The sequence below is a fragment of the Chiloscyllium plagiosum genome, unplaced genomic scaffold, assembly GCF_037043375.1.
Source record: "Chiloscyllium plagiosum isolate Xiang-an unplaced genomic scaffold, Cpla_swu_hap1 HiC_scaffold_28, whole genome shotgun sequence".
Classification (NCBI taxonomy): domain Eukaryota; kingdom Metazoa; phylum Chordata; class Chondrichthyes; order Orectolobiformes; family Hemiscylliidae; genus Chiloscyllium; species Chiloscyllium plagiosum.
In genome coordinates, this window is record NW_028270166.1 from 46,514,469 (window position 1) to 46,539,909 (window position 25,441).

The window sequence follows — 25,441 nt, forward strand, 5'->3', positions numbered from 1 at the left end:
TAGAATGCCATTTTTTATTGCGAGGGAAACTGAACACAAGAGTAAAGAACTTATGCTTCAGTTATATAAGGCATTGTTAAGACTGCATTTGGAGTACAGTGCTGATTGCTGTACTTATGAAGGGATGTTAATATGTTATAAGCAGTTCAGAAAACATTTACTAGATTAATATCCAGAATGAGTAGACCACCATGAAGAAAGGCTAGACTGTTGTGAACACAATGGGATGAAAGTCCGTTATCTGTGCTGTAGATCTCTACAACTATGAGGCGAGACCCTCGAACCTCTGAAGTTTAGAAAAATCAGAGGTGACTTAATTGAAAAATAAAAGATCCTGAGGGTACTTAATGGAATGGATGCTGGGACGATCTAGAATTAAGGATCATAGTTTAAAAATAAGGAGTCACCCATTAAACAGAGAGATGAGGAAACAATGTTCTCTCAGAGCGTTGTCAGTCTGTGGAATTCCCTTCTTCAAAAAGCAACGGATGCAAAATCTTTAAGATATTTTTAAGGCAGAAGTAAATAGAGTCATGATTACCAAAGGAAAGGAAAGATTATCAGGAGGAAAATGTAGGAATATAGAGTTTAGGTTAAAATCAGATCATATAGATCAGTTTGCGGCACAGGCAGAAAAATGTCGGATGGAGTTTTATCCGGACAAACGTGAGGTGACACAATTTGGAAGGTCAAGTACAGGTGGAAATCACAGAGTGAATGGCAGAACCATTGAGTGTTGATTTGCAGAGGAATCTGGGTATGCGGCTCCACAGAACTCCACTAACGTAGAGAAGTTAGTGAAAAAGGTTATGGCATGCTGGCCTTCATTGGAAGGGGCATTCAGTATTAGGCACATTATGCTGCAATTTCATAGAACTTTAGTTAGGCCACACTTGGAATATTGCGTACCAAGAAAATGTGGATGCTTTGGAGAGGATAAGGAAAAGGTTTACCAGGATGTTGCCTGGTAGGGGGGATTTTACCTGTGAAGAAAGGTTGGAGAGACCGGGTTTGTTCTCCCTGCAATGCAGGAGATTGAGGGGGTGACCTGATAGAAATTTAAGATCGTGAATGGCATGGAAAGAGTAGAAAGCATGAGGCTACCCCCCTCCCCCCCCAAAAGAGTGGAGGGGTCAAGGTGTGAGGGAGGTGAGAGTTTAAAAGCGACGTGCGAGGCACGTTTTTCACACAAAGGGTAGCGAGTGTCTGGAGTGCACTGCCAGAAGTGGTGGTGGAAGCAGACAATAGCAGCATTCAAGCAGCACCTGGGCAAATACATGAACAGGAAGGGAACAGAGGGATACTGATCCTGTCAGTGAAGACAGTTTTAATATGGAAGGGCAAAATATGTTGGCGCAGGCTTGGCAGGCCCAAGGACCTGTTCCTAGGCTGCATTGTTCTTTGTTATAGGTCAATCAAGATCTTACTGAACAGCAGAGCAGGCTCAAAAGGACTGAGTGACCTGCTCTCGTTCCTTATTTGTATGCAGTAAAGACACAATATACACGTGATAAAGATACTCATTTAATCACAATTGTTTTAAAGCGGTCTCCATGAGCTGAACCTCTAACAGAAGGTCTTTACCTGGTAACCCCTGTGCATGGTGACATGACTTTGCATCCCCCGCAGACCATGATGAGGAAACACCTGTAGATGTGGGTGCATGAAGATATCAGGCATCACCTAGCACAGAGAGAAAGGGAAAGCCACTGTAAATTCCTTAATGCTTCACAGGCACATAGCTAACACACAAAACAATCAGCTAAAACATTAGGAAGCGTTCCGTTCAAATATGGTATGCAGCTTCGGAATTAACTATTGGAAGGTTATTGGAACTTAGAGAAAGTATACTTCATTAGACTGTTATCAGGTATGAGAAAATAGAAATACAAAAGACCAGAACTAGATTTTCTTCCCTCATTTAAAAAAGACAGATTAAGGCGTGATAATAAAGTAGCAACTCACAAAAATATGTACAAAAGAATTACAAAAAGGAACGGGTGGTTTTTATTGGTTTAAAAATAAAGAACAAAGGGTCAATAGATATAAAATTGATTGTATTTTCAAACTAGAACCAGGAAATCAAAATCAAATATAAATAGCAGTAAAATGCTGGAAATCTTCAGTGGATCTGGCTGGATCTAAGAAAAGGAAAATAGAATTATCAACAGGAAATGGTAACTGTTCTTTCTCCACAGATTTCCATATTTCTTTCTTAAAATTTCTTAATTAAGATTTTGCTTTGCCACAGGAGGACTGGAGGACAACCATCATGGTACTGTTATTCAAGAAGAGAGCAAGGGATAAACCAGAAAACTATGGTCGAGGTCCGACTCACCTCAGTTGTGGGGAAACTATTGAAATCACTTCTGAGGGGCAGAATTAGCCTGCACTTGGAGAGGCAGGGATTAGCCAAGGACAGCCAGCATAGTTTTGTTAAGGGGAGGTCATGTCTGATCAACTTGATTGAAAATTCAAAGAGTTAATAAGGTGTGTAGTTAAGGCAATGGTTTTTATGTTACCTATTTGGGTCTTCAGCAAAGCTTTTGGTAAGGTTCCACATGGAATATTGACAGGATATCTAACAGCCCTCAGGGTCCAAGGAAATTTGGTTAATTGGATCCAGAATTAGCTGAGTGACAGGAAGAAGAGGGTGATGGTCAAAAGATGTGTTTGTGACAGCAAGCCTGTGTCCAATGGGGTCCTGCAAGGATCAGCGTTGGGGCGCTTGTTGCTCATGACGTAGATAAACAATTTATGTTTGAATGTAGGAGGGACGATCAGTAAACTTGCAGAAGCTCAAGGTACAAGTGCCACTCCAGGACTTGGAAGGCCAAGGAAAGTATAATCACAATGCAGCCAAACAGGTTGAGCATCACATCCAACAAATGGAAGAGACATCTAGTCACTCGAGTCATTCACAAGGATGCAAATGGGATCAGAAGATTCACTTAGCTTTAGCTAGATGGAAGAATTACCCAGCTCGAGCTAGAGGGTAGAACCAGTCAGCTTGGAGGATTAAAAGTTATCCAGTTGGAAAGAAAAAAAAGGAAGCAAGGCTGAGAAAAGCTTTCGACTGATTCCTCAAAAATGAGATGTCCATTTAAGGAAAAGGGTAAAGTATAAATCTAGAGGGAGATTGTGTGTCGTTGAAAAAGTTACTTGCAGGATCTTTCCACAGTTTAAAGCACAAGTTGTCTATGTACTGCTGATGCAATATTGCTTTTCACAGAATCCCTACAGTGTGGAAACAGGTCATTTGGCCTAACAAGTCCAAAGGGCAACCCACCCAGACCCTATTACTCTGCATTTACCCCTGACTAATACAACTAGCCTACATATTCCTGAACACTATGGGCAATCTAGCATGGCCAATTCACCTAACCTGCACATCTTTGGGTTGAGAGGGGAAACCAGAGCGCCCAGAAGAAACCCATGCAGACATAGGGAGAATTGGAAACTCCGAACATACAATGCTGTAATCGAACCCGGGTCCCTGGCGCTGTGAGGCAGCCATGCTAACCACTGACCCACCATGCCACCTTTTGCTTTTATACTTTGTTTTATTACAATAAAAGTCGGAAAACATCTTAAATACTTTTGAAATCTTGTTTGTGATCTTTTCAGTTGGTCACTGGAATTTCAAATATATTAAGTTAACAAACTTGAGGATTATAACAGTTAACAAATGCAAGGACCACTGTTTGTTTATGAGATACAATATATTACACACTTAAACTCCACTTTGAAACTTGTATTACTCGATCTTTATAAAGTTAAAAATCACACAACACCAAGTTACAGTCCAACAGGTTTAACTGGAAGCACACTAGCTTTCGGAGCGACGCTCCTTCATCAGGTGATAGTGGAGGGCTTAATCCTAACACAGAATTTATAGCAAAAATTTACAGTGTGATGTAACTGAAATTGTACATTGAAAAATTGATTGTCTGTTAAGCCTTTCATCTGTTAGAATACAGTGATAGTTTCACTTCCGAAAGCTAGTGGAAGAAGCGTCGCTCCGAAAGCTAGTGCTTCCAATTAAACCTGTTGGACTATAACCTGGTGTTGTGTGATTTTTAACTTTGTACACCCCAGTCCAACACCGGCATCTCCAAATCGATCTTTATAGCAAGCAAACTTTATCCTGAATAGTTCCATCATTTTTGATTACCTAGACCTGCAAAAGCTACCAGTATAAAACCATCAATGGAAATTCTGTTGAATTGGTCTGTTCAAAGTTCAACTGATTTTCATTTAAGATGGACAGTTGAAAATATCTGATGAACAAAATTCACATAGCATTTTAAATTTTCCACACGTTATACATTCTGGCCCTTACCTTTAAACTGACACCTCAATCAAACGGACAGTGAAACTGAAAAGTTTATTCTCCAGCTACTTATTCAGTTTATTCATGAAAGGAACATCTTTTTCATCCACCCAAGCTGACTGAGGGAAGCACTATTATCTGGAAGCACACACTTCTCCATTCCTCACAGTCCTTTCAAAGTACTTTAAAATGTGAAATGTACGGCTCTTCCAGCCCCTAACAGTGTATCTGTGGACCAAGGAACAGCATCGGGGAGATTTGCTAGCTATAAAGTGACAATACATAATCTAACCTAATTTAATCATCCATTCAAATATTCTGCTGATAGGTGCACAGGGTGGGATGCTCCCTAGCTTTCCAATTGCTTCAAGTGAGTTGTGTTTCTTGCAAGATGCATCTGAACTGCTTATGCAATGTTTAGAATTGTTAGCAGCTTTCCCCAGAGAAAGAAACAAAATTAACTGGTGGGATTGTCAACATAACTTAGCAAGTATACTCTAACATCGAACTGGACTTCTCAAAGCTGATTGCTAGGTTAGTTGATATTATTAGCTCTATTGACTCCAATTATTATACATGAAGTGACATAATTACATATTAATCTGCAGTTGTCGGTTTACGTAGACTTGTCAAAAGAACAGTCTCAGAAATGAAACGGTTATAAAATAAAATTCCACGCCTATTGGTTTCTTCCTGAAACTTATCAATGCAAGAAATGTCTAAACCGACATTTGAAGAATTTGTAAGATAAGTAGAAATGTGGGATCAATGGTTTAAAATTGCTGAAGTTAGAGAAACATTTGGATTACTGAATAATTCAGAAATAGCATTCCTGCAAATCTAAAATAAAATTAGAACAGTGTGCAGTCTTGAAAGTCAGAGAAGCAGCACTTCTAACAACCATGATATGGCACACATGGAGGAGGATATGGTCAGATGAAAACGTACAAAATTGCAGGAATCGAACATCTGCAGATGGAATACATTATAGAATAAATAGAAGGGTGTCAAAGTAATAAATGAGAAAGTCTAGAGCTAAAAAAAGTGCTTAATTAAATAAAATGCTTCTATTATAACAAGATTGGACATATCAAAGCCAATTGCTAGCAGTAAAATGAGACCAATTGCAATTTTAGGAACACCAAAGGAATCTTCATAAAAGGGGCATCAGGAAAGGAAATAGATATTAAAATTAGCGCAAGTACAAAGAGAAAATGTGGCATTAAACTATAAAGAAAATGGAGAGATGACTCCAGAAATGCATGAAATGTTCTCTTTCAATACTTAAAGAGAGAATCACTGGAGGTTCTGAACATTTCATCTTAAATGGAGATTTGAGAATTCTTTATGTTTCAACTCAAGAAAATAAACCAATAATGGACAGACTCTGCAGCAAGACAGTAACTGATGCTGGCTGATGAGACGATTTGTCCAGAGGGATTTATGAAGGACAAAGTATTAAATGAGGGTATACATACAGTTTACAAACCAATTCCGTATACAGATATATGGAGAGATAATATGGAGGCACTCAGGTTAGGTACCACAATACTTTTCCTTCAAATAAACTACTGAAGTGACCTACAAATGCTAATAAGCACTCAAAAAACCGATGTGTGTTAATAGTTCAGAAAAACATCTTTGGATGTTCAGGATGCTGACTTTTTGGATGTGTTAACTCCAGAAATATATCCTTGCAGATTCAATCCAGAGAAATTAACTCAAGTGAGGGAAGAGATGGACAATAACAATGTCCAATGATGGTTCTGAAACAAGTTGTGTCACAGAACTTTTGCTCTGATTATCACGTAGTCAATGTGGTAACAAAAGCAAACCCGTATCCTACTCAAAGATTGGAGGAGAATATTTAAAGAATTGGACATGTACAAATCATCAAAATTGATTTCCTAAAAGAATTTTGCCCAGTTCTGCCGAATGATAGAGCCAGTGAAATATCGGGTTTATAATAACAGAAGAACTTTATCAATTTAAAATCATGCCACTTAGAATAAAAGATGAATGCAATGTTCCAATAATCCAGTGAAGTCAACTGTATCATTCACATCAATGACTTGGCTGTATTTAGCCTAAGCTGGGAAGAACATTTATGTTAATTGACTACAAAAATATTGCTTCCAGATTTGTCTAAAAGTGACTTGTTTGGACCACACTGTAAGATAACGCCATGTAGCACCTAGTGAAGTAAAAGGAAGAGTTATTTTGGATTTTCCCATGTCTCGGATGAAATGTGAAATTGTGTGATGTGTTTGGCATGAGTGGATTTCATCTTTGGTTTGTTCCAAACTTCAGCTTTGTGTGTTTCTCAAATTTGTTTAACTGAAGTAAAAAATTTGAATAGATACAAAAATGTCACGAGTCCAACAAAATGAAAACTGTGCTGTTAACTACACGCACTTTGGCAGCACTATATTACAAGAAGCCATTTAAACTGGCTGTCAACTCTCGTGACATTGGTGTGGGTGTTGTTTGACTACAAGTTGGCAAAATTGGCAAATGACCTGTCAGCTATTTTTTTGAAAAGAAAACTAAATACATGTCTACAGAAGTATTCAATGATAGAGAAAGAGACATTGAGAATTGTATTGAATCAATTTGAAACCTATGTCATGAACAATGTGGGAGAAACTTTCCTTTAGATGAATCACAACCCTTTGATTTGTTTTGGGAAATGTCAGGAAACAATTTGCAGTCCCTTTGGTGAAATTTAATAGGAACACAAGAACAGGAATATGCCATTCAGATCTTCAAGCCTGTTCTGCTATTCAATGATATCATGGCTAATCTGTGGCCTAACTCCATATGCCTACCTTTGACCCATTTCCGTTAATACCTTTGCTTAACAAAAAAAAAAGCATCTACCTCAGATTTGAAATTTACAACTGATCTCACATCCATTGCCATTTGTGGAAGAGAGTTCCAAAACATGGACCATCTTTTGTGTTTAGAAGTGCTTCCTAACATCTTTCCCAATTCTCAAACTCTGCCTCCTAGTTCTAGGATCTCCAAGCAGTACAAGCAGTTCATTTTTTCATCAATTCTGTCTTTGCCAGTTAATCTGCCAACCATACAATTTAAAGATCTTTCATACATCTGGGCAACGTTCTAGCTGATTCTTTAAAAGGAACACATATTCAGGAAGTTGCACACCAAGATGGAAATGGCCTTATTAAAATGATGGTTTTCATGAAACCTGGTGAATGTTTATGTCAAGATTATTATTACTGTTAGTGTAATAACATAAATAATTGTATAAAAGATTTTTTGTGATGGGAAACGAGAGTCTCTCTTAAGGATCCATTTTCATTCTTGGAAGTGTAGGTACAAGTGTGATTCAAGATGCATAATTTGTACACAAGAATAAAACATGCTAATATAATTTGAGTTATGATTTTAAAAAGAGTGGAATATGGGGTTGGCTACTTTTCAGAAGGGTTTAAAACAAAAACTAGATTGGATAGTCCTACCAGGATAGTGACCTACTCCAGTATGTGCCAGACAGCAGGGATCCCTTGGAGGGTTAAACGGAAGACTGCTTAATATGTGCTAGATCTATGACATTAGAGGCCATGAGTTTGCTTTTGGATCAAGATAAGGAGGGATCAATATTAGATTTATAAACAAAGATTTTAAGTCAGTTCAGAGGCAAAAATAGTTGATTTCCTAGAAAATAGAATAGAATAGTTCAGGGAAAGCACAGTTACTGGAATGGAAAAGTTTAATTTATGTAACACTTAAGAGTCTTTTCGTTAGAAATCTGCAGATTGCACAGAGCTAAGAAAATCTGAGCTCTCACTTTCTTAATACAGATGATTTCACACTTCTCAACAAAGAACTGAGGAGAACCAGTTGTATCAAACTTAAATATTGATATAGAGGGGTAAATTCACTAGATTTGAATTCTCTGTAAACTCTGGAAATAAGTCAAAATGGTGTTTTGCTGATTGTTTTAAGACTTACATTTCTTTTAACCAATTTATATCTTGATAATTTGATGTTTTATGGCTCATGTATCATAAACCTCTCCTGTTGTTAAAGAGATTCTGTGGACTCGCGATTATGTTTCAGTGAAAGACCATGTTAACTAAAAATAAAGCAGTATAATCTATCAAGCCAGATTCCATTCGGAGATCTGACTTATTCGGTAATACCATCAGCTGGGATTATAACATATAGCTTAATTAGATCAAATTATTTGCTCATTTTCAGGCAAAATGCTGATATGGGTTGGCTGTGCCAAAGGGATCATTTTTATTCCACCGTTTGTATTTTGTACATTTGTTTATCCAATTAGATAGACAGCCAATGCTACTGCCTCTCTGAACATGGAATCTTCGTAGCCTTTGTATCAAGCTCTCCATCACACTCACCATATGCACTGGGGTGGACAGGTTATAGTCAAGATTAGAGAGTGGTGCTGGAAAAGCACAGCACATCAGGGAGCATCCAAGGAGCAGGAAAATCGACGTTTCGGGCCGGAGCCCTTCATCAGGAATGATTATGTGATTATGTTTCTGAAAAGCTCAAATTTAAGTAGGAATAAACGTGCAAACCAGAGTTCAGTTCCTGCAGGCAGGTTTCCCTCACAGAAAACATGTTGAAAGACTGCACTGTACATGTGTAACATTGTGTATTCCAAGGTGAAATAACTTTCAAAGTAACTTCTGAGAGGAAATGACTTTACAACATTAAATTGAAATGGGATACAATTATAATTCCTAGGTTCATAGGTGAAATAGCTTGAAAGTGAAATAAAGTGTAAAAATATCAATAGCTATTACGGATTATGAAGAGATTTTAATTCACCAGGGTCCACCTAGTGACAGGCATTGGCCAATGCAGGCTGAACGACTTACACTGGCCAAGATCTATCAGTAGGTAGAGTCCAAGGCTTCACTGTGCAAGTTCAGAAAGACAGCCAGGAGAAAGTGGGCACAGGAGATTTTAAAGGTAATAGAGTGGGTGAATCACAGAGCTGGGGTGAGGAAGCAATAAGGAGGGATCAGGGAGGGGACAAGAACTAGAAGGCAGCCAGGGAGACCGAGTGCCGAAGATGGGAAACATTGCAAGGAGGCAGAGGATACAGGAGGTCTATCGCAAACAATATTGAACTGAAACTCAATGTTAAATTAAAATACTGTTGCTACTTCATTTCATTAAAGATACTGAACTTTAACTGAGTCAATTTTATGCAGGACCTTAAATGTTGGATTTCTTGATGACTATTCATACTGATGGTCCCCTTCCCCAAAAACAATAAAGACTCAGTTGAAACAGAATTTGGAAGCAGAAATTGCTGGAAAAGCTCAGCAGGTTTGGTAGCATTTGTGAAGAGTAATCAAAGTTAATGTTTCAGGTCCAGTGACCCTTCCTCAGAACTTGGTAGGATTTTATATTTATTTCCTTAAATGTTCTTATTAACAGAAAAAACTCCCAAGTCTGTTCACCACAAACAGGAAAACTTCTCACTGGGAATATCTCTGTAAATCATATTTGCAATCTCTAGAGTGCCTCTAAATCTTTCTTTTAATATTCCAAAAGTACACGTCAACTACTGTAAGTGAAGTCCATCTCAGAATCAAAAGAACTTGGATATTTTTATCTTTAAATATTAAACCCTATTGCTTGATTTGTTTTTGTTATGCTCAGATTGACCTGCATTACAAGTTCAGGCAGCAAAGAAAAGAAAGACACTAGTGGTGGGAACACGGTGGAAGTGGCAGTATTATAAAGAGAGACCAGTCACAACTCTGGCCTATTCTTGCTCCTTTCAGCCCTTTACCACTCAATCATGGCTCACTTGGTTGTGACCTCAACTCCACTTTCTTCGTAGCCCTGAATCCCTGGACTCCGGCCCATAAAAAGTCTGAATTTATTCAAGTCGGAGTGAGATGACAACCCAGCCTTCAATGCTTTCCAAGGGAGAGAATGCCACAGATTAACAATCCTGAGATTGCAACCACATAAATATAGGTAGTAAAGCAAGTGGTGAGAATGACACAGAGTCTCATGATGCCTGAAGTGAGTGGACATAAACTTGGCAGATGAAATATAATGTGGGAAGATAGGTGGTTATTCACGTTGACAGGAAGAATAGGGGAGCTGAATATTCAAGACAAAACTGCATAAAGCTGAAGCACAGGGGTTTTGGAAGTTCTCATTCATAAACCACAAAAATAGTATACAAGTTCAGCAGGGAATAAACAGAAGCCTTTGGAGTACAAAAACAGGGAAGCCTTGCAAGACTATACAAGTCATTAACTCAACTATACCTAGAATATTGTGTCAAAAATCACAGTGGGCTAAGTGCAACAGGTTTATTTGAAATCACAGGCTTAGGGAGCCCTGCTTCTTCTTCAGGTAGCTAGTGAAAGAGAATACATCAGACACAGATTTTATAAGTAAAAAGACCAAAGGGTCATACAACTGACATGCATGTATTGGAGAAACCTAGATGGCTATAAGTCTTTAATCATTTAGAATGGAGATGCAGGTTTTGAGTGATTAATGTGTAAATCCCAGAATTTCTTTCAAGTCGCTGCCCTAAGATAACTTGAGGTCTCATCAGTACAGAGGAATCGCGATTATCCGCACGAGATGGGCGGGCACTATTTCTTTCAGCTAATTGATTATTCGGATAATCGATTTTACCATAAACAGGGGAAGTTATACTGGTCTGACGGTGTGCTCAACCGGAGAATTTGTTTAAATCTATAATTTTAATGGTCTGCCATTTAAACAAACTAATCCTTGCAGTCTATAAGTTACAGGTTAAAATGAGAAGGATTTACCAGCACATAAATACTGCTTATCAAATCACAGCATTAAACAAGGCCCCAAACAGCTTCTGCGATCACAAGAGCATTTGTCAATTTCCAGGAACTCAGTCCCACGATAGAAAGACAGAATGTAAATGCCTCGCACGTGCATTTACATTCATGGCCATTTTTTAAAAATGAATGGCCCAGTAAAGTAACTGGAATACTGTAAAACACTAACTTTTGCAAAGGGCTGTGCAACAACCCTTAACTTATAAAAAAAATCTAATCACTGATGCTTGAGCTGCTTGTGTTTGTTTTTGCCAGTGCTTTCACGTTCTTCAGCACAGGTAAACCGAATACACTTGCCTTTAAATCTTTAAATCTTCTTCAGATAATCCAATATTTGAATAATTCGATATTTGGAAAAATTGAGGTACCTCTGTATAAAGGTGACATCTCAGGTCAGACAACGTATTTAGGTGTGAAGCCTTGTTTCGAGCCTGTGTCTCAATCTGGAGTCAGACTGGTTTTATTTCCAAAGTAGGAATATACAAAATGCTACATTGAGTGACTGTCCAGAGATTACGTGCTTTTCCAACAAAATAGAATGTATCAGCAAATACAAATGCACCCCTCGGGCAGTGGGGGAAGAGGGTGGGGGAGAGGGGAGATCGAATGGGGAGGTCACCTGTAGTATGACATGAACCCAAGATCCTGGTTGAGGCCATCCTCATGGGTACCGAATTTGGCTATCACCCTCTGCTTGGCAACTCTGCATTGCTGTGTATCCTGAGGTCAGCCTTGGAGAACGGTCATCCGAAGATCTGAGAGGCTGAATGTCCTTGAAAGCTAAAGCGTCTCCTCACTGGGAAAGGGCATCCCTGAATGGCGGTTGTTGCGCAGTGTCCATTCGTCATTTGGTGTAGTGCCTGCATGGTTTCACTCATGTACCATGCCTCAGGGGATCTTTGCCTGCCATGTAGGAGATAAACAATGTTGGCCAAATCACATATCTACCATGCATGTGGTGGATGGAGTCCCCGTGTGTAATGGTAATTTCCATGTTGACACAATGACACAGGTTGCAGTGGTTGCCGTGACATGGTTGTATGGTATTGCGGTCGATGCTGTCCTGAAGACTGAATAGTTCACTACGAATAATGGCCTGTTTGAAGGCAAGTAGTAGAGGCGTAGGGACGATCTTGGCGAGGTGCTCATCTTCATTGATAAAGTGTTGTAGGCTGCAAACAACATGTAGTAGTCTCTCCACTCCCAGGAAGTACTAGACAAGGAATGATATCCTATCAGTTGTATCAGCGTCTGTCTCCTAAAGAGCTCATTACAGTTTTTCACCGTGGCACTTCAGAACTGGCAACTGATGCCCTGAACATCGTATCCTGTCCTTGAAGGTGCCCTTCAAAGTCTTCTGGTGTCCGTCACGTTCCTCATCTGAACAGACCTTGTGTATGCGTAGGACTTGTCTGTCGGGGATGGCTGTTTTAATGTGTTTAGGGTGGAAACTAGAGAAGAGCAGCATCGTGAGGTTATCTGCGACCTTGAGGTACTGAAGTGTCCATCCCTGATGGAGATGCACGTGTCAAAGAATGACACTGGTTCCAAAGAGGAGTCCATGGCAAGTCTGGTAGTGGGATGAAACTTGCTGATATCACTATGTAGTTGTTTCCGGGATTCCTCATCATGAGTTCAAAGTAAGAAAAATGTCGTCAATGTATCTGGTGTAAAGCATTGGTCGGAGGTCCTCTGCAGTAAAGAACTCTTCTTTGAATTTGTACATGAAAATATTGGCAAATTTGATCCCCATGGCTGTTCTGTGTGTCTGATGAAGAACTGGTTGTCAAAGGTGAAGACATTGTGGTCGTGGATGAGTTATAGGATGGTGACTGGAAACTGGCCTTGCACCTAAAATACATCGTCTGACCCAAGATGTCATGTTTATTTGGATTAAAACCTCAAGCTATCGCAGGGCAGTGACTTCAAAGAAATTCTGGGATTTACATATTAAATCGGTCAAAACCTGCATCTCCACGCTTACTGATTAAAGACTTAACAGCCACCTGGGTTTGTTCAATACAGTCGCATCAGTTATATGACCCTTTGACCTTTTAGTTATAAATTCTGTGCCAAACTTATCTCACTCACCAGCTAACTGAAGAAGCGAGACTCTGAAAGCTTGTGGTTTCAAATGAACCGGTTGGACTATAACTGACATTGTGTGATCTGATTTTGTCCATCCCAATCCAACACCAGCACCTCCACATTGTGGAATATTGTGAACAGTTTTCATCTCTTACCCAAGGAAGCATATATTGGCAGAGAGTTCAGAGAAGTTTCACTAAGTTGATTCTGGCTTTGCAGTGATTTTCTTATGATGAAAGGCTAAGTATGGTGTGCCTACACTCAATGGAGTTTAGAAGAATGTGAGGAGACCTAATTGAATCATACTACATTCTCAGGGAGCTTGATGGTGTAGAGAATGAGGGGTTGTTTCCCCTTGTGGGAAGGTTTAGGATATAATCCTAGAGTAAGGAGTCACCCATGTAAGACAGAGATGAGGGGAAATGTCTTCTCTAAAGGGGCAATGAATCTATGGAATTCTTTACCACAGAGAGCTCTTGAGGCTGGGTGGTTAAGTATATACAAGGTTGAGATGACAGATTTTAAAATCAGTAATGGATACAAGCGGTATAGTTCGAGGCATAGACACTGTTTTCTGTGGCCAGGATCGAGAGTCCCAAAGGCTATGTTGCCTGCCTGGTGCTCAAGTTTGGGATATCTCATCTTTGGCTGCAGTGGAAAGTGGAGTGGGAGGGTAAAGATCTAGTGTTCATGGTCCACGTAGCTACCAACAATATAGCTAAAACTAGGGCAAAAGTTCTGCTAAAGGAGTATGAACAACAAGGAGCTAAATTAAAAAGCAGAATGAAAAAGAGATAATAATTACTACCTGAGCCACAAGTTAATTGGCACAGAGTCAATATATTAAGAAGGCAAATGCTTATCTGAAAGATTGGTGTGGGAGAAATGAGTTTGAATTCATGGGTCATTGGCACATGAAGGGGAAGAAAGGGCCTGTTCTGATGGGCCGGTCTTCATCTGAACCGCGCTGGGACCAGAGTCTCGCGAATTGCATAACTAGGGCTGCAGAAGAGTTTTAAACTACATGGGGGTGGAGGGTTACATTACAGGAGAAATTAGAAAGCTCAAAATAAAGGAGGAAGAAAGAGTGCAGAACACAGGAGCGGTTATCAAAGTGCACACACTCAAATAGGACTGTGTTTGGAAAGGGTTAGCAGACAAAGCATGCTGGGCAAACGAATGACAATGAGAAGAAGGATACCGTTAATACAGGACTGAAGATATTTGATCTGAATGCACACTGTTTAGGGAATAAGGTAAATGAGCTTGGGACGCAGATCAAAATTGGCACGTATGATGTGGTGGGCATCATGGAGAAGAGGCTGCAAGGGGGATCAGGATTGGGAGCTGAATATTCAAGGATATACATCCTATCGAAAAAAATAGGCAGGTGGGAAAAGGGGTGGGTTGCCTTATTAGCAAGGAATGAAATGACGTCAATAGCAAGAAACAAAGCAGGGTTAGATGGTGTAGAATCTGTGTGGGTAGAGTTGAGGAACTGCAAAGGTGAAAAAACATAGTTGGAGTTATGTAAAGGCTTCCAAACAGAAGCCAGGAGCTGGGTGCAAAATACACCAGGAGATAGAAAAGATGCGTAGGAAAGGCAAAGTTATAGTGGGATTTCAATATGCAGGTGGAAGGGGAAAATCAGGTTGGTAATAGATTGCAAGAAAAGGAGTTTGTGGAGTGTCAACGAGATGGCTTTTTGGAGCAGTTTGCAGTGGAGCCCCCTCGGGAACAGGCAATACTGGATTTAATGTTATGCAATGAGGCAGACTTGATAAGGGAGCTTAAGGTGAAGGAACTTTTTGGGGGTAGTGATCATAATATGATTGAATTTACTCTGCAATTTGACAGAGAGAAGATAGAATCAAAGTTAACGGTATGATAGCTGAATAAAGGCAACTACAGAGGTATGAGAGAGGAGCTGAGTAGAATAAACTGGGAGAGGATGCAGCAGAAAAGACAATGGAACAGAAATGGCAGGAGTTTCTGGGAGTAAATCAGGAGACACTGCAGAGATTCATCCCGAGGAAAAGTTAGCATGGTACAGGGAGAATGAGGCAACCATGGCTGACTAGGGAAATCAGGGATAGCATAAAAGCAAAAGAGAAAGCATATAATGTGGTGAAAGACAGTGGGAAACCAGAGGATTGGGAAGCTCACAAATAGCAACCAAAAAAGGTAAGGAGGGAGAAGATTAAATATGGGGGTAAGATGGCCAGTAATATAAAGGAAGACTGCAAGAGTTTCTTTCGATATATAAAGGGCAAAAAAGAGACAAAAGTGGACATTGAACTGCTAGAAAATGATGCTGGAGATATAGTAGAGGGGAAAGAAGGAAACAGCTGAGGAACTGAATAATTACTTTTCGTCAGTCTTCACAGTGGAGGATACAAGTAATATCCCAAACATTCAAGAGAGTGAGGGGGAAGAGCTGAGTATGGTGTCCATCACCAAGGAGACAGTGTTAGAAGAACTGAATGGCCTGAAGGTGCATAAATCACCTGGACCAGATAGACTACACCCCAGAGTTCTAAGGGAGATGGCTGAAGAGATAGTGGAGGCTTTAGTGGTGATCTTTTGGGAGTCGCAAGAGTCAGGGAGAATCCCAGAGGACTGGGAAAATCGCTAACGTAACACACCCATTTAACAGGGAGTAAAGCGAATGACGAAAAATTACAAATCGATTCATCTAACATCGGTCAGGGGTAAGATCCTGGAACCCATTGTGAAGGATGAGATTTCTGAATACTTGGAAGTGTATGGTAAAAGAGCACAAAGTCAGCATGGTTTCATCAAGGGGAGGTCATGCCTGACTAATCTGCTAGAATTCTTTGAGAAAGTAACGAGCAAGTTAGACTAAGGAGAGCCAACAGATGTTATCAATCTGGATTTCAAGGCAGCCTTTGACAAGGTGCCACACAGGAGGCAATTGAGTAAGAGAAGAGCCCATTGTGTTACAGGTAAGGTGGATAGAAGCTTGGCTGTCTGGCAGAAAGCAGAGAGTGGGGATAAAAGGGTCCTTCTCAGGATGGCAGCTGGGGACAAGTAGCATTCCGCAAGACTCAGTGTTGGACCACAACTTTTCACTATATATTAACAATCTAGGTGAAGGAACCTAGGCCAGATGATACAAAGATAGGTAGAGGGACAGGTCGCATTGAGGTAGTGGGGAGGCTGCAGAAGGATTTAGACAGGTTAGGAGAGTGGGCACAGAAGTGACAGATGGAGTACAATGTGGCAAAGTGTGAGGTCAAACGCCTTGGTAGGAAGAATGGAGGCATGGACTATTTTCTAACTGGGGAGAAAATTCAGAAGTCTGATTTGCAAAGAGACTTGGAGTTCTAATCCAGGATTCTCTCAAGGTAAACTTGCAGGTTGAGTCAGAAGTTAGGAAGGCAAATGCAACGATGGTGTTTATTTTGAGTGGACTTGAATATAAAGTAGGGATGTACTTCTGAGGTTCTGTAAGAATCTGATCCAACCATATTTAGAGTACTGTGCACAGTTTTGCACCCCATATCTCAGGAAGGATGTACTGACCCTGGAGCATGTTCAGAGGAGGTTCACAAGAACGGTCTCAGGAATGAAATACTTAACATACGAGGAATGTTTGAGGTCTCTGCATCTATACTCAATGGAGTTTAGAAGGATAAGGGGATCTTATTCAAACTTATAGAAAACTGAATGGCCTGCACAGACTGAATGTTGGGAAGATGGTTCCATTGCTAGGAGAGACTAGGACTTGAGGGCACAGTAAAGGGAAGACCTTTTAGAACAGAGATAAGGAGAAACTTCTTCAGCCAGTAGGTGGTGAATCTCTGGAATTCACAGCCACAAAAGGCTGTGGCAGCCCAGATCATCGAGTAATGTTTATGACTGAGGTAAATAGGTTCTGATTGTCAAGGGAATCAAGGGTTACAGGGAGAAAGCGGGAGAATGGGGTTTAAAAACTTATCAGCCGTGATTGAATGGTGGAGCAGGCTCAATGGGCTGAATGGCCCAACTTCTGCTCCAATATCTTATGGTCTTACAGTCTTATGGTATGGGGAACAGTGGAGTTCAGGATTCTCAGATCATCCATGATCTCAATGAATTGCAAGGCAGACTCACTGGACTGAGTGGCCTACAGTTTATGCTCGAAGAGAAAAAAATCATATCCTTCAGTCAGACTTGGAAGGGAGATGTCTTTCTTAAATTGTGTTCCCTGTTCTGGTCTCCTCCACCAGGGAAAAAAAAACCCTTCTGTATCGACTCTATACAATCCCGTCAGGATTAGAACGTTCACAGAAAATAACAGCTGTAGTAGCTCATTCTACTTTTAACTCTCACTCAACTCCAGTTACATCTTCATAGAAGTCCTGTAGATTCCATGTGCCAGTTACAATAGAAACAGCAGAATGCATCAGATTAATACGTGGCTGGAGAAAGGGGCTTCCGACTCCTGGAACATTAAGACTGGTAAATCTCGTACAAACTGTATAGGTCACATCTGCACCTATATCCTAGGATGAGTATCTGCTAGGGTTAGGACGGGTTCAAACTAGAGAGCCAAGGTAGTGGGAACCTGAGCAGGGTGACAAAGGAAAGAGAAACAAGGATGGTAATTAAAAATTACAGTTAAATGCAAAAACAGTAGACAGGGTAATCTAGGTGAGAGGAAAATGGGACCACAGTGCAGAGAAATATTAGGATGATTAAAAATTGCTAAAAGACAAGCCTATAAAATCTTTGTATCCGAATGGACAAAGCATTCAGAATAAGACAGACCATCTGACCTTACATATGGAGATAAATGGGTATGATCTAGTCGTCATTATGGTGACATAGTTACAAGGAGATCAGAACGGGGAACTTAACATTCATGAATAATTGACCTTTCAGAAAGACAGTAGGGATGGAAAAGGTGGTGGCATACCACTGTTAATAAGAGATGAAATGAAGACAGTTGTGAGTAATGATCTAGGCTCAGATGATGTAAAGTTAATTTGGGTAGAGGGAAGAGAGAGAAGACACTGGTAAGGGTAGCGTACAGACTCCCAAACACTAATCACACTGTGGGAAAGGGTATAAGTCAACTAATAATTGCAGCATGTAAAATAATACATGCAATAATCATGGGTGACTTTCATCTTCATGTTGATTGGTTAATCAAACTGGAAACAGCAACTATGACAAAAAATTCATACAGGAATTAAGGGCTACGGGGAGAATACGGGTAAGTGGAGTTGAAATGCCCGTCAGCCATGATTAAATGGCGGAGTGGACTCGATGGGCCGAATGGCCTTACTTCCGCTCCTATGTCTTATGGTCTTATAGATAGCTCTCCTTAAAAAATGTGTCATGGAGGCAGCTGGGAACCAGGCTATGTTGGATCTGGTAATGCGTAATAAGGCAGGTTTAATAAATGACCTCAGAGTAAAAGATCCCCTAAGAGCTCATGATTCTAACTTGTTAGAATTTAACGTTCAGTTTGAGAGTGAGAAACCTGGATCAGAAACAAACAACACCAAACAGGGTTCAGAGCCATTATTCGAGGCTGTTCCTTCGGTCACTTGAAAGTATTTGCTTGTTCTCTACTTAAGTACTGCTGTACTACAAAGTTGCTTCTCTTTGACCGCAGTGACAATGGAAATCCTGTCACAATTCCCTGCTTGGGATTTTTCTTGTTAGAAAGTTAGCCTGACTCCTGATGAACATATGCATCTTTCAATGAATAGATCCAAGTCATACCGAAAATTTTCCAAAACAAAATTTCTGAAAACTGAACCTGCATAAAATTTTAAAAAGAAACAGCAAACAGAATAAAGAGGAGCTGGTAAAATTAGTAGTAGATATGGATAATTTAATTAGATCAAATTATTTTAAAAGCATAATTTAAATTAAGAAATATAAAGATGCATTCACTCCAACTTACCACAGGAATGGAGGGTGTCGCCATGGAAATCAGATGCAGTCTGGGTGGCACCAACTGGTATCGGTGTAGGTGGACATGTCCAGAATGGTATTGGGGGAAGTTGGATGTCACCCTTTCTTCCCTGTGAAGTCATGAAAATTTTAAAAAATTACATCAAAAGGTCCAGTTCTCATCATAGGACTGTTTTTGGGAGAATTCAGTGCTCAAATGAGTTTCCACAGAAATTACCAACTGCCATCCAGCCAGCATCGAGTCTTTGACAATTCCTCACTCAAACAAACATTCATCAGTGAGATGAATATCCCCTGGCTCGAGGGGGCAAGGTCAAAATTCAGAAAGGGTGATAGTCTCATCTGAGGGAGGATTGGAACATGCAGCATTGGGGCAGGTGTGGTGAGGTATTGGCATTGCAATTAGGGGCTATCATAGCTAGGAACCAGCAAGATGCAAATCACATCATCAACAGAAAACAGCTAAAAGCAAGCCAAGTCCAGAGATATTATTCAGTCACGTGGAACTTTATTGATGTAGTCATGAATAGTACAATGATCAGAGATCAAATGTCACACTTTACATCCATTCTGTGAGTAAAGCAAGTGAGACAAGTACATCGGCAACTTGGCTGCATAGTATGATGCTTCTGTCAGAGCTCCTCAGCTCCGCCTGTTCCCTTTTTTTTAAATCCCACTCTCCCCTGAGCCCAGGAGGTGAATCCTGGAACAGCGGCAGGTACAGGCTTTGAGCCTTGGAGCAGCATGTGAGAAAGGGAGCCCCTGGCAGAGACTGGCGTGGGGGAGGCAGTCCTGCTCCTTACCTTGGAGTAGCTGAGTGCAGGCACAGAGCGGACTTGAAGCAGAGTGGGATTGGCTGTTGGACTGGGGTTTGGCACAGGTCAGACCATGTGTGGAGGCACTGTGCTGAGCTGCTACAATGTAATGTTTATTTGAAACTTTTTTAGCTGGCTGTGAAGTCAATCTTTTAACAATGTCTTATTTGTAAATTATTTTGGAAACTCTAAAGTAATGCAACTACTTTTTATTCCTCTTTTGTATCCAAGATTTGTACTGAGGTAATTGTACCTAAGATGGTGCCCTACTGTACTTGTACAATGGAGCACACGTGACAATAAACAATATTCTATTCTAAGATGTAGGAGGAGAAGGCAGCCATTCAGCCAGAGTCCGCTCTGCCATTCAATGAGATCACGGCTTACCTGATAATACTCAAAGCAGTTTTCCTGCCTTCCCCCTGGATTCCCTTACTGTTTAAGTTCTCTCCTGGCAGATTTTTAATGAACCAGCTTCTACTATCCTCTGCAAGAAAGAATTCCATAGATACATCACCCCACCAGAAGAAATTCTTCCCTATCTCATTCTTAAATGTGCAATGGGTAGAAATGTTCTGAGAATAGGCAAGGAGGTGGTGCTGATGCTGGGATGAGATCAGCCATGATCACATCAAATAGTAAAGTAGGTTCAAGGGGCTGAATTGCCTACTCCTGCTCCTAGTTCTTATGGTCTTACTCTAAGATCTTTGGTCCTAGGTCCTAGAATAGCCCACCAGGGGAAACAACCTTTCTACAACCTTACCCTATTAAGTTCCTGTCTCAATAAGGTCGCCTCTCATTCTTCTATGTTCCAATGAGTACAGGCCCAAACTACTCAACCTCTCCTCATGCAAGGGGAGACAACAGCCTAGTAGTAATGTCACTGCACTGTTAACCCAGAGACCGAGGTAATGGTCTGAGGGTGTGGGTTTAAATCCTGCCAAGGCAGATGGTGGAATTTGGATTAAGAGTCTAATGAGGACCATTAAACAACTGTCAATTGTTGGAAAAACCCATATGGTCTACTAAATTACCATCCGAATTACACTTGTCTCGAGACCCACGCTAATTAGGGTTGCAATAAATGCTGGCCTAGCCAGCAATGCCCTCATCCTATAAATGAATTGTTAAAAATCTATTCATAAAACTGTCCCTTCATACGTGGTATCAGTCTGGTGCACCTTCTTTGGATTGCCTCTAATGCAAGTATATTTTTAGGGTGGTACAATGGCTCAGTGGTTAGCATTGCTGCCTCACATCACCAGAGTCCCAGGTTCAATTCCAGCCTTGGGACGGTCTATGTTGAGTTCCCAGTGTCTGCACGGGTTTCCATCTGGTACTCTGGTTTCCTCCCACAGTCCAAAGATGTGCAGGTTTGGTGGACTGGCAATGCTAAGTTCTCCATAGTGCCCAGAGACGTGCAGGCTAGGTGGGCGAGCCATGGTAAATGTGGAGTTACACAGATGGGGTGGGGCTGGGCCTGAGTGGGATGCTCTTTAGAGGGTTGGTGCATACTCAAAAATCCTTCAAATGGCTCTTTCTACACTGTAGAGATTTTATGATTATACTATCTTTCTTTAGTTAAGGAGATCAATACTTTACAATAGCCCAGCTGTAGTCTGACTGGTTCTTTGTTTAAAAATGTGTTGCTGGAAAAACGCAGCAGGTCAGGCAGCAAAGGAACAGGAGAATCGACGTTTCGGGCATAAGCCCTTCTTCAGGAAGAAGGGCTTATGCCCGAAACGTCGATTCTCCTGTTCCTTGGATGCTGCCTGACCTGCTGCGCTTTTCCAGCAACACATTTTTAAGCTCTGATCTCCAGCATCTGCAGTCCTCACTTTCTCCTAGTGCTTTGTTTAGTTTTGTCAAAACCTCCATACTTTTATACTCCATTTCCTTTTAAATAAGTTAAAATTCTATTTGCCTTCTCTATTATTCATTGAACTTGGATGCTATTTATGGATGAGGAATCCCAAATTCCCACAGTTTTTCTCCATTCAAATAATATTCAGATCCTCCATTCTTCCGTCCAAAGAGCATAAGTTCACACTTCCCGACATTATATTCTCTGCACCACATTTTTGCTCACTCATTTCACTTTATGATATCACTCTATATCTCTTTATGATGGTTTGTGCCATCCTCACCACCCACCGCAAACTTAGTGATAGCAGATTCACTTTCCTCATCCAAATCATTACCATATATTGTAAATTATTGTGGCCCCAACACGAATACCTGCAGCATACAACTACTTACAGATTGCTATCCTGAAAATGCCTCCCTCATCCCATCTCTGTTTTCTATTATTCAGCCAATCCTCTGTCCATGCTAATATCATCATCTCCAACATCAGGGGCTTGTATCTTCTTGAGCCTCTTAGTGGTACCTTTTCGAACACTTTCTGAAAACTCGAAATAATACATCCATTGCTTCTCCTTTATCTATTTCATCTATTACCTCCATAAAGAATTCTAGGTGATTTATCAGGCATAATTTCCCCTTCATGACATCTTGCTGACTTTGTTTGATTTATGTATTTCTTGATGCTGTACAACTACACCTGTTATGATTAGATTAAATTAGATTCCATACACTGTGGAAACAGGCCCTTTGGCCCAACAAGTCCACACTGACCCTCCAAATAGCAACCCACCCAGAACCATTCCCCTACATTTACCCCAGACTAAGGCACCTAACGCTACGGGCAATTTAGCATGGCCAATTCACCTGACCTGCACATCTTTGGATTGTGGGAGGAAACCGGAGCACCCGGAGGAAACCCACGCAGACAAGGGGGAGAATGCGCAAACTCCACACAGACAGTTGCCCAAGGCGGGAATTGAACCCGGGTCCCAAGCCCTGTGAAGCAGCAGTGCTAACCACTGAGCCACCGTCCCAAATGATAATGTTAGAGTTTTTCTCAATAATCGATGTTCAGCTAACTGGACTACAGTTACCTGCACTTTGTCTCCTTCCTTTCTAAACTAAAGGTGCTACATTGGCATCTTTCGAATGCTCTAAGACTTATCCAGAATCTAAGGATTCCTGGAAGATTACTGCTAGTGCATTCACCATCTCTGTAACTACTGCCTTCAATATCTTAGGATGCATCTCATTAAGTCCAGAGAAAGTCTTCAACCCCATTAGTCTCCCTAGCACGTCTTCCCTAGTGATGGTTATTATATTAATTTGTTCTTAGTTCCAGTAATTTTGGAAAGTCTTAGTTCCAGTCATTTCCAATAAATAAAGCAAATAAACCTATGAATCAGGTTATTTTGAAATTTACCGCAAGGAGGAATCATGCAGGCAATTGATTCACTGGTGTCTCAGAATAATTAATGGTCTGAGAGAATCTTTATTATTAGGCAATAATAAAAGTAAAAACTGCATTTGCTGCAGATCTAAAATAAAGACAAAGTGTGGGAGAAAGTTAGCAAGTTTAGTACCAGTTCAGTAGTAGTCTTGGACTTAAAACAGGAAGAAAGTGAGGACTGCAGATGTTGGAGATCAGAATTGAGAGTGTGGTGCTGGAAAAGCACAGCCAGCCAGCCAGGCAGCATCCGAGGAGCAGGAAAATTGATGTTTTGAGCATAAGCCCTTCCGAAATGTCGATTCACTTGCTGCGGTTTTCCAGCACCGCACTCTTCGACTCTAGACTTGAAACAGTAATTCTGTTTCTTTCTCCACAGATGCTGTCAGAACTGCTGAGTTTCTCGAGCATTTAGTTCAGCATCTTTTCTTCAGTTCACAGAACAGAATGATTTCTCATTCCCTAGTCAGTCCCTGTGACTCGAGGACTGGTGCTACTCTGCAGCATCATGAGAGGAGAAATATGTTCACACAATATTAAGCAAGTTAAAACTTACCGGACTGTCTCCATCCAGTGGTTTCTTTGGATTTCGGGGCCCCTTTGCTGGTACACCGAACACTGTTGTTGCTGCTGATAGACTGAGCACTGCTGCTGTTGCTGATATACAGAGCACTGTTGCTGTTGTTGGTACTGGTACACAGAGCATTGCTGCTGTTGCTGATAGACTGAACACTGTTGTTGCTGCTGATACACAGAGCACTGCTGTTGCTGCTGCTGATAAACCGAGCACTGTTGTTGCTGCTGATACACAGAGCATTGTTGCTGCTGCTGTTGCTGTGGGGTACTAGCTGGCACTAATGGAGTGTTCATTAGCAGAGGAGGAGCTGCTAGGGGTGGCTGCTGAAATGGTACCATGTGTAGAGGTGGCACTGGCTGCTGAGAAGTTGGCATAGGTGGAAGCTGTTGGGAAGCAGTCGGTCTGTATGTTGTTGAGAGTCCAGGTTGCATGCGGGTATGATAAGATGGCACTGGCCGTGCAATGGGATAACTGGTTGATGTGGGAGGCTGACAGGACAGACTTACTGCCTGAGTAGTGGGTGTGGGACGAGCTAAAGCTCTTGAGAACGCAGAATCTAAAAGGAAGCAAAAAGGTAGATTCAGTAGAGTAAATTACATTGATTCATCAAACATCAAAGTTCTAAATCTGCTTCATTACATTACACAGAACAAGCAATACATTTCAGAAAATTCTAAAGAATTGTTAGAGCGCGGAAGGATGCCATTCAGCCCACTCTGTCAGCACCAACCCAAAGAACAAATGATCTGCTTGTTGGAAATACTGTCACTAATTCTGAAATGAAACATATCTAAAATATGTAAACATTACCCTGTCAAACTAGTTCCAGCTAGATCGATCAGAAATCTGCACTAGCAAAAAGAAACTGAACAACGTTTTCATTACAGTCTTTCTAGACTGCATGAATAATCAGGATTTTGGTGACTATTTTATATTGATGGCCACAAATTCTGGGAGCGCCTAAAAGCGGAACTATCTTCCACAACCTGACTATAATAAAAGCAAAATACTGAGGGGCAAGGGGAAATCTGAATTTTTTTTAAAAGTGCGTGAGACGCTTTGGAGAAAAGCTATAGTGAATTCATAACTTTGTTTCTTTCTGCGTGGATGTTGCCAGGCCTGCTACATTGCTCCAGTACGTCCTGTTTTTACTTCCCCAAATCTATTTGCTCTAGTCCTTGTGGTATGGTGGCTCACTGGTTAGCACTGATGCTTCACAGTGACATGAACCCAGGTTCAATTCCAGCCTCGGGGAACTGTCTGTGTGGAGTTTGTCTCCGTGGATTTCCTCCCACAATCCAAACATGTGCAGCTTAGGTGAATTGGCCATGCTAAATCGCCCAGAGTGTTCAGGGATGTGTAGGTTAGGTGCATTAGTCAGGGGTAAAATGTACAGTAATGTTCTCTCATTATAGAGACATGACTGGTGGGGAGTTTAACCTGTGGATCACCATACCTCACATTTTGGGCGGGGTGGGTGGTGTGGGGGTGTAGAAAGAGAGTGCAGGGCCTTCATGGTGACCTCAACCAGTACAA

The 25,441-nt window shown here is 40.9% G+C and overlaps 1 protein-coding gene across 5 annotated transcripts in view; it reads right to left on the reverse strand.

Annotated features, from left to right (window-relative positions):
* Positions 1 to 25,441, reverse strand: part of LOC122565162 (uncharacterized) — an 87,012-nt gene that overhangs the window by 23,905 nt on the left and 37,666 nt on the right. For all 5 annotated transcript variants that reach the window (XR_015751877.1, XM_043720862.2, XM_043720859.2 and 2 more), the window contains 3 exons: positions 23,885 to 24,461; positions 19,190 to 19,310; positions 1,585 to 1,683 (listed from right to left, as the gene is read on the reverse strand). Coding sequence is in view for 4 of the 5 variants with exons in the window: in XM_043720862.2 (XP_043576797.2) it covers positions 1,585 to 1,683; positions 19,190 to 19,310; positions 23,885 to 24,461 (797 nt within the window). In the remaining variant the exon portion in view is untranslated. The remainder of the gene's footprint in view (positions 1 to 1,584; positions 1,684 to 19,189; positions 19,311 to 23,884; positions 24,462 to 25,441) is intronic.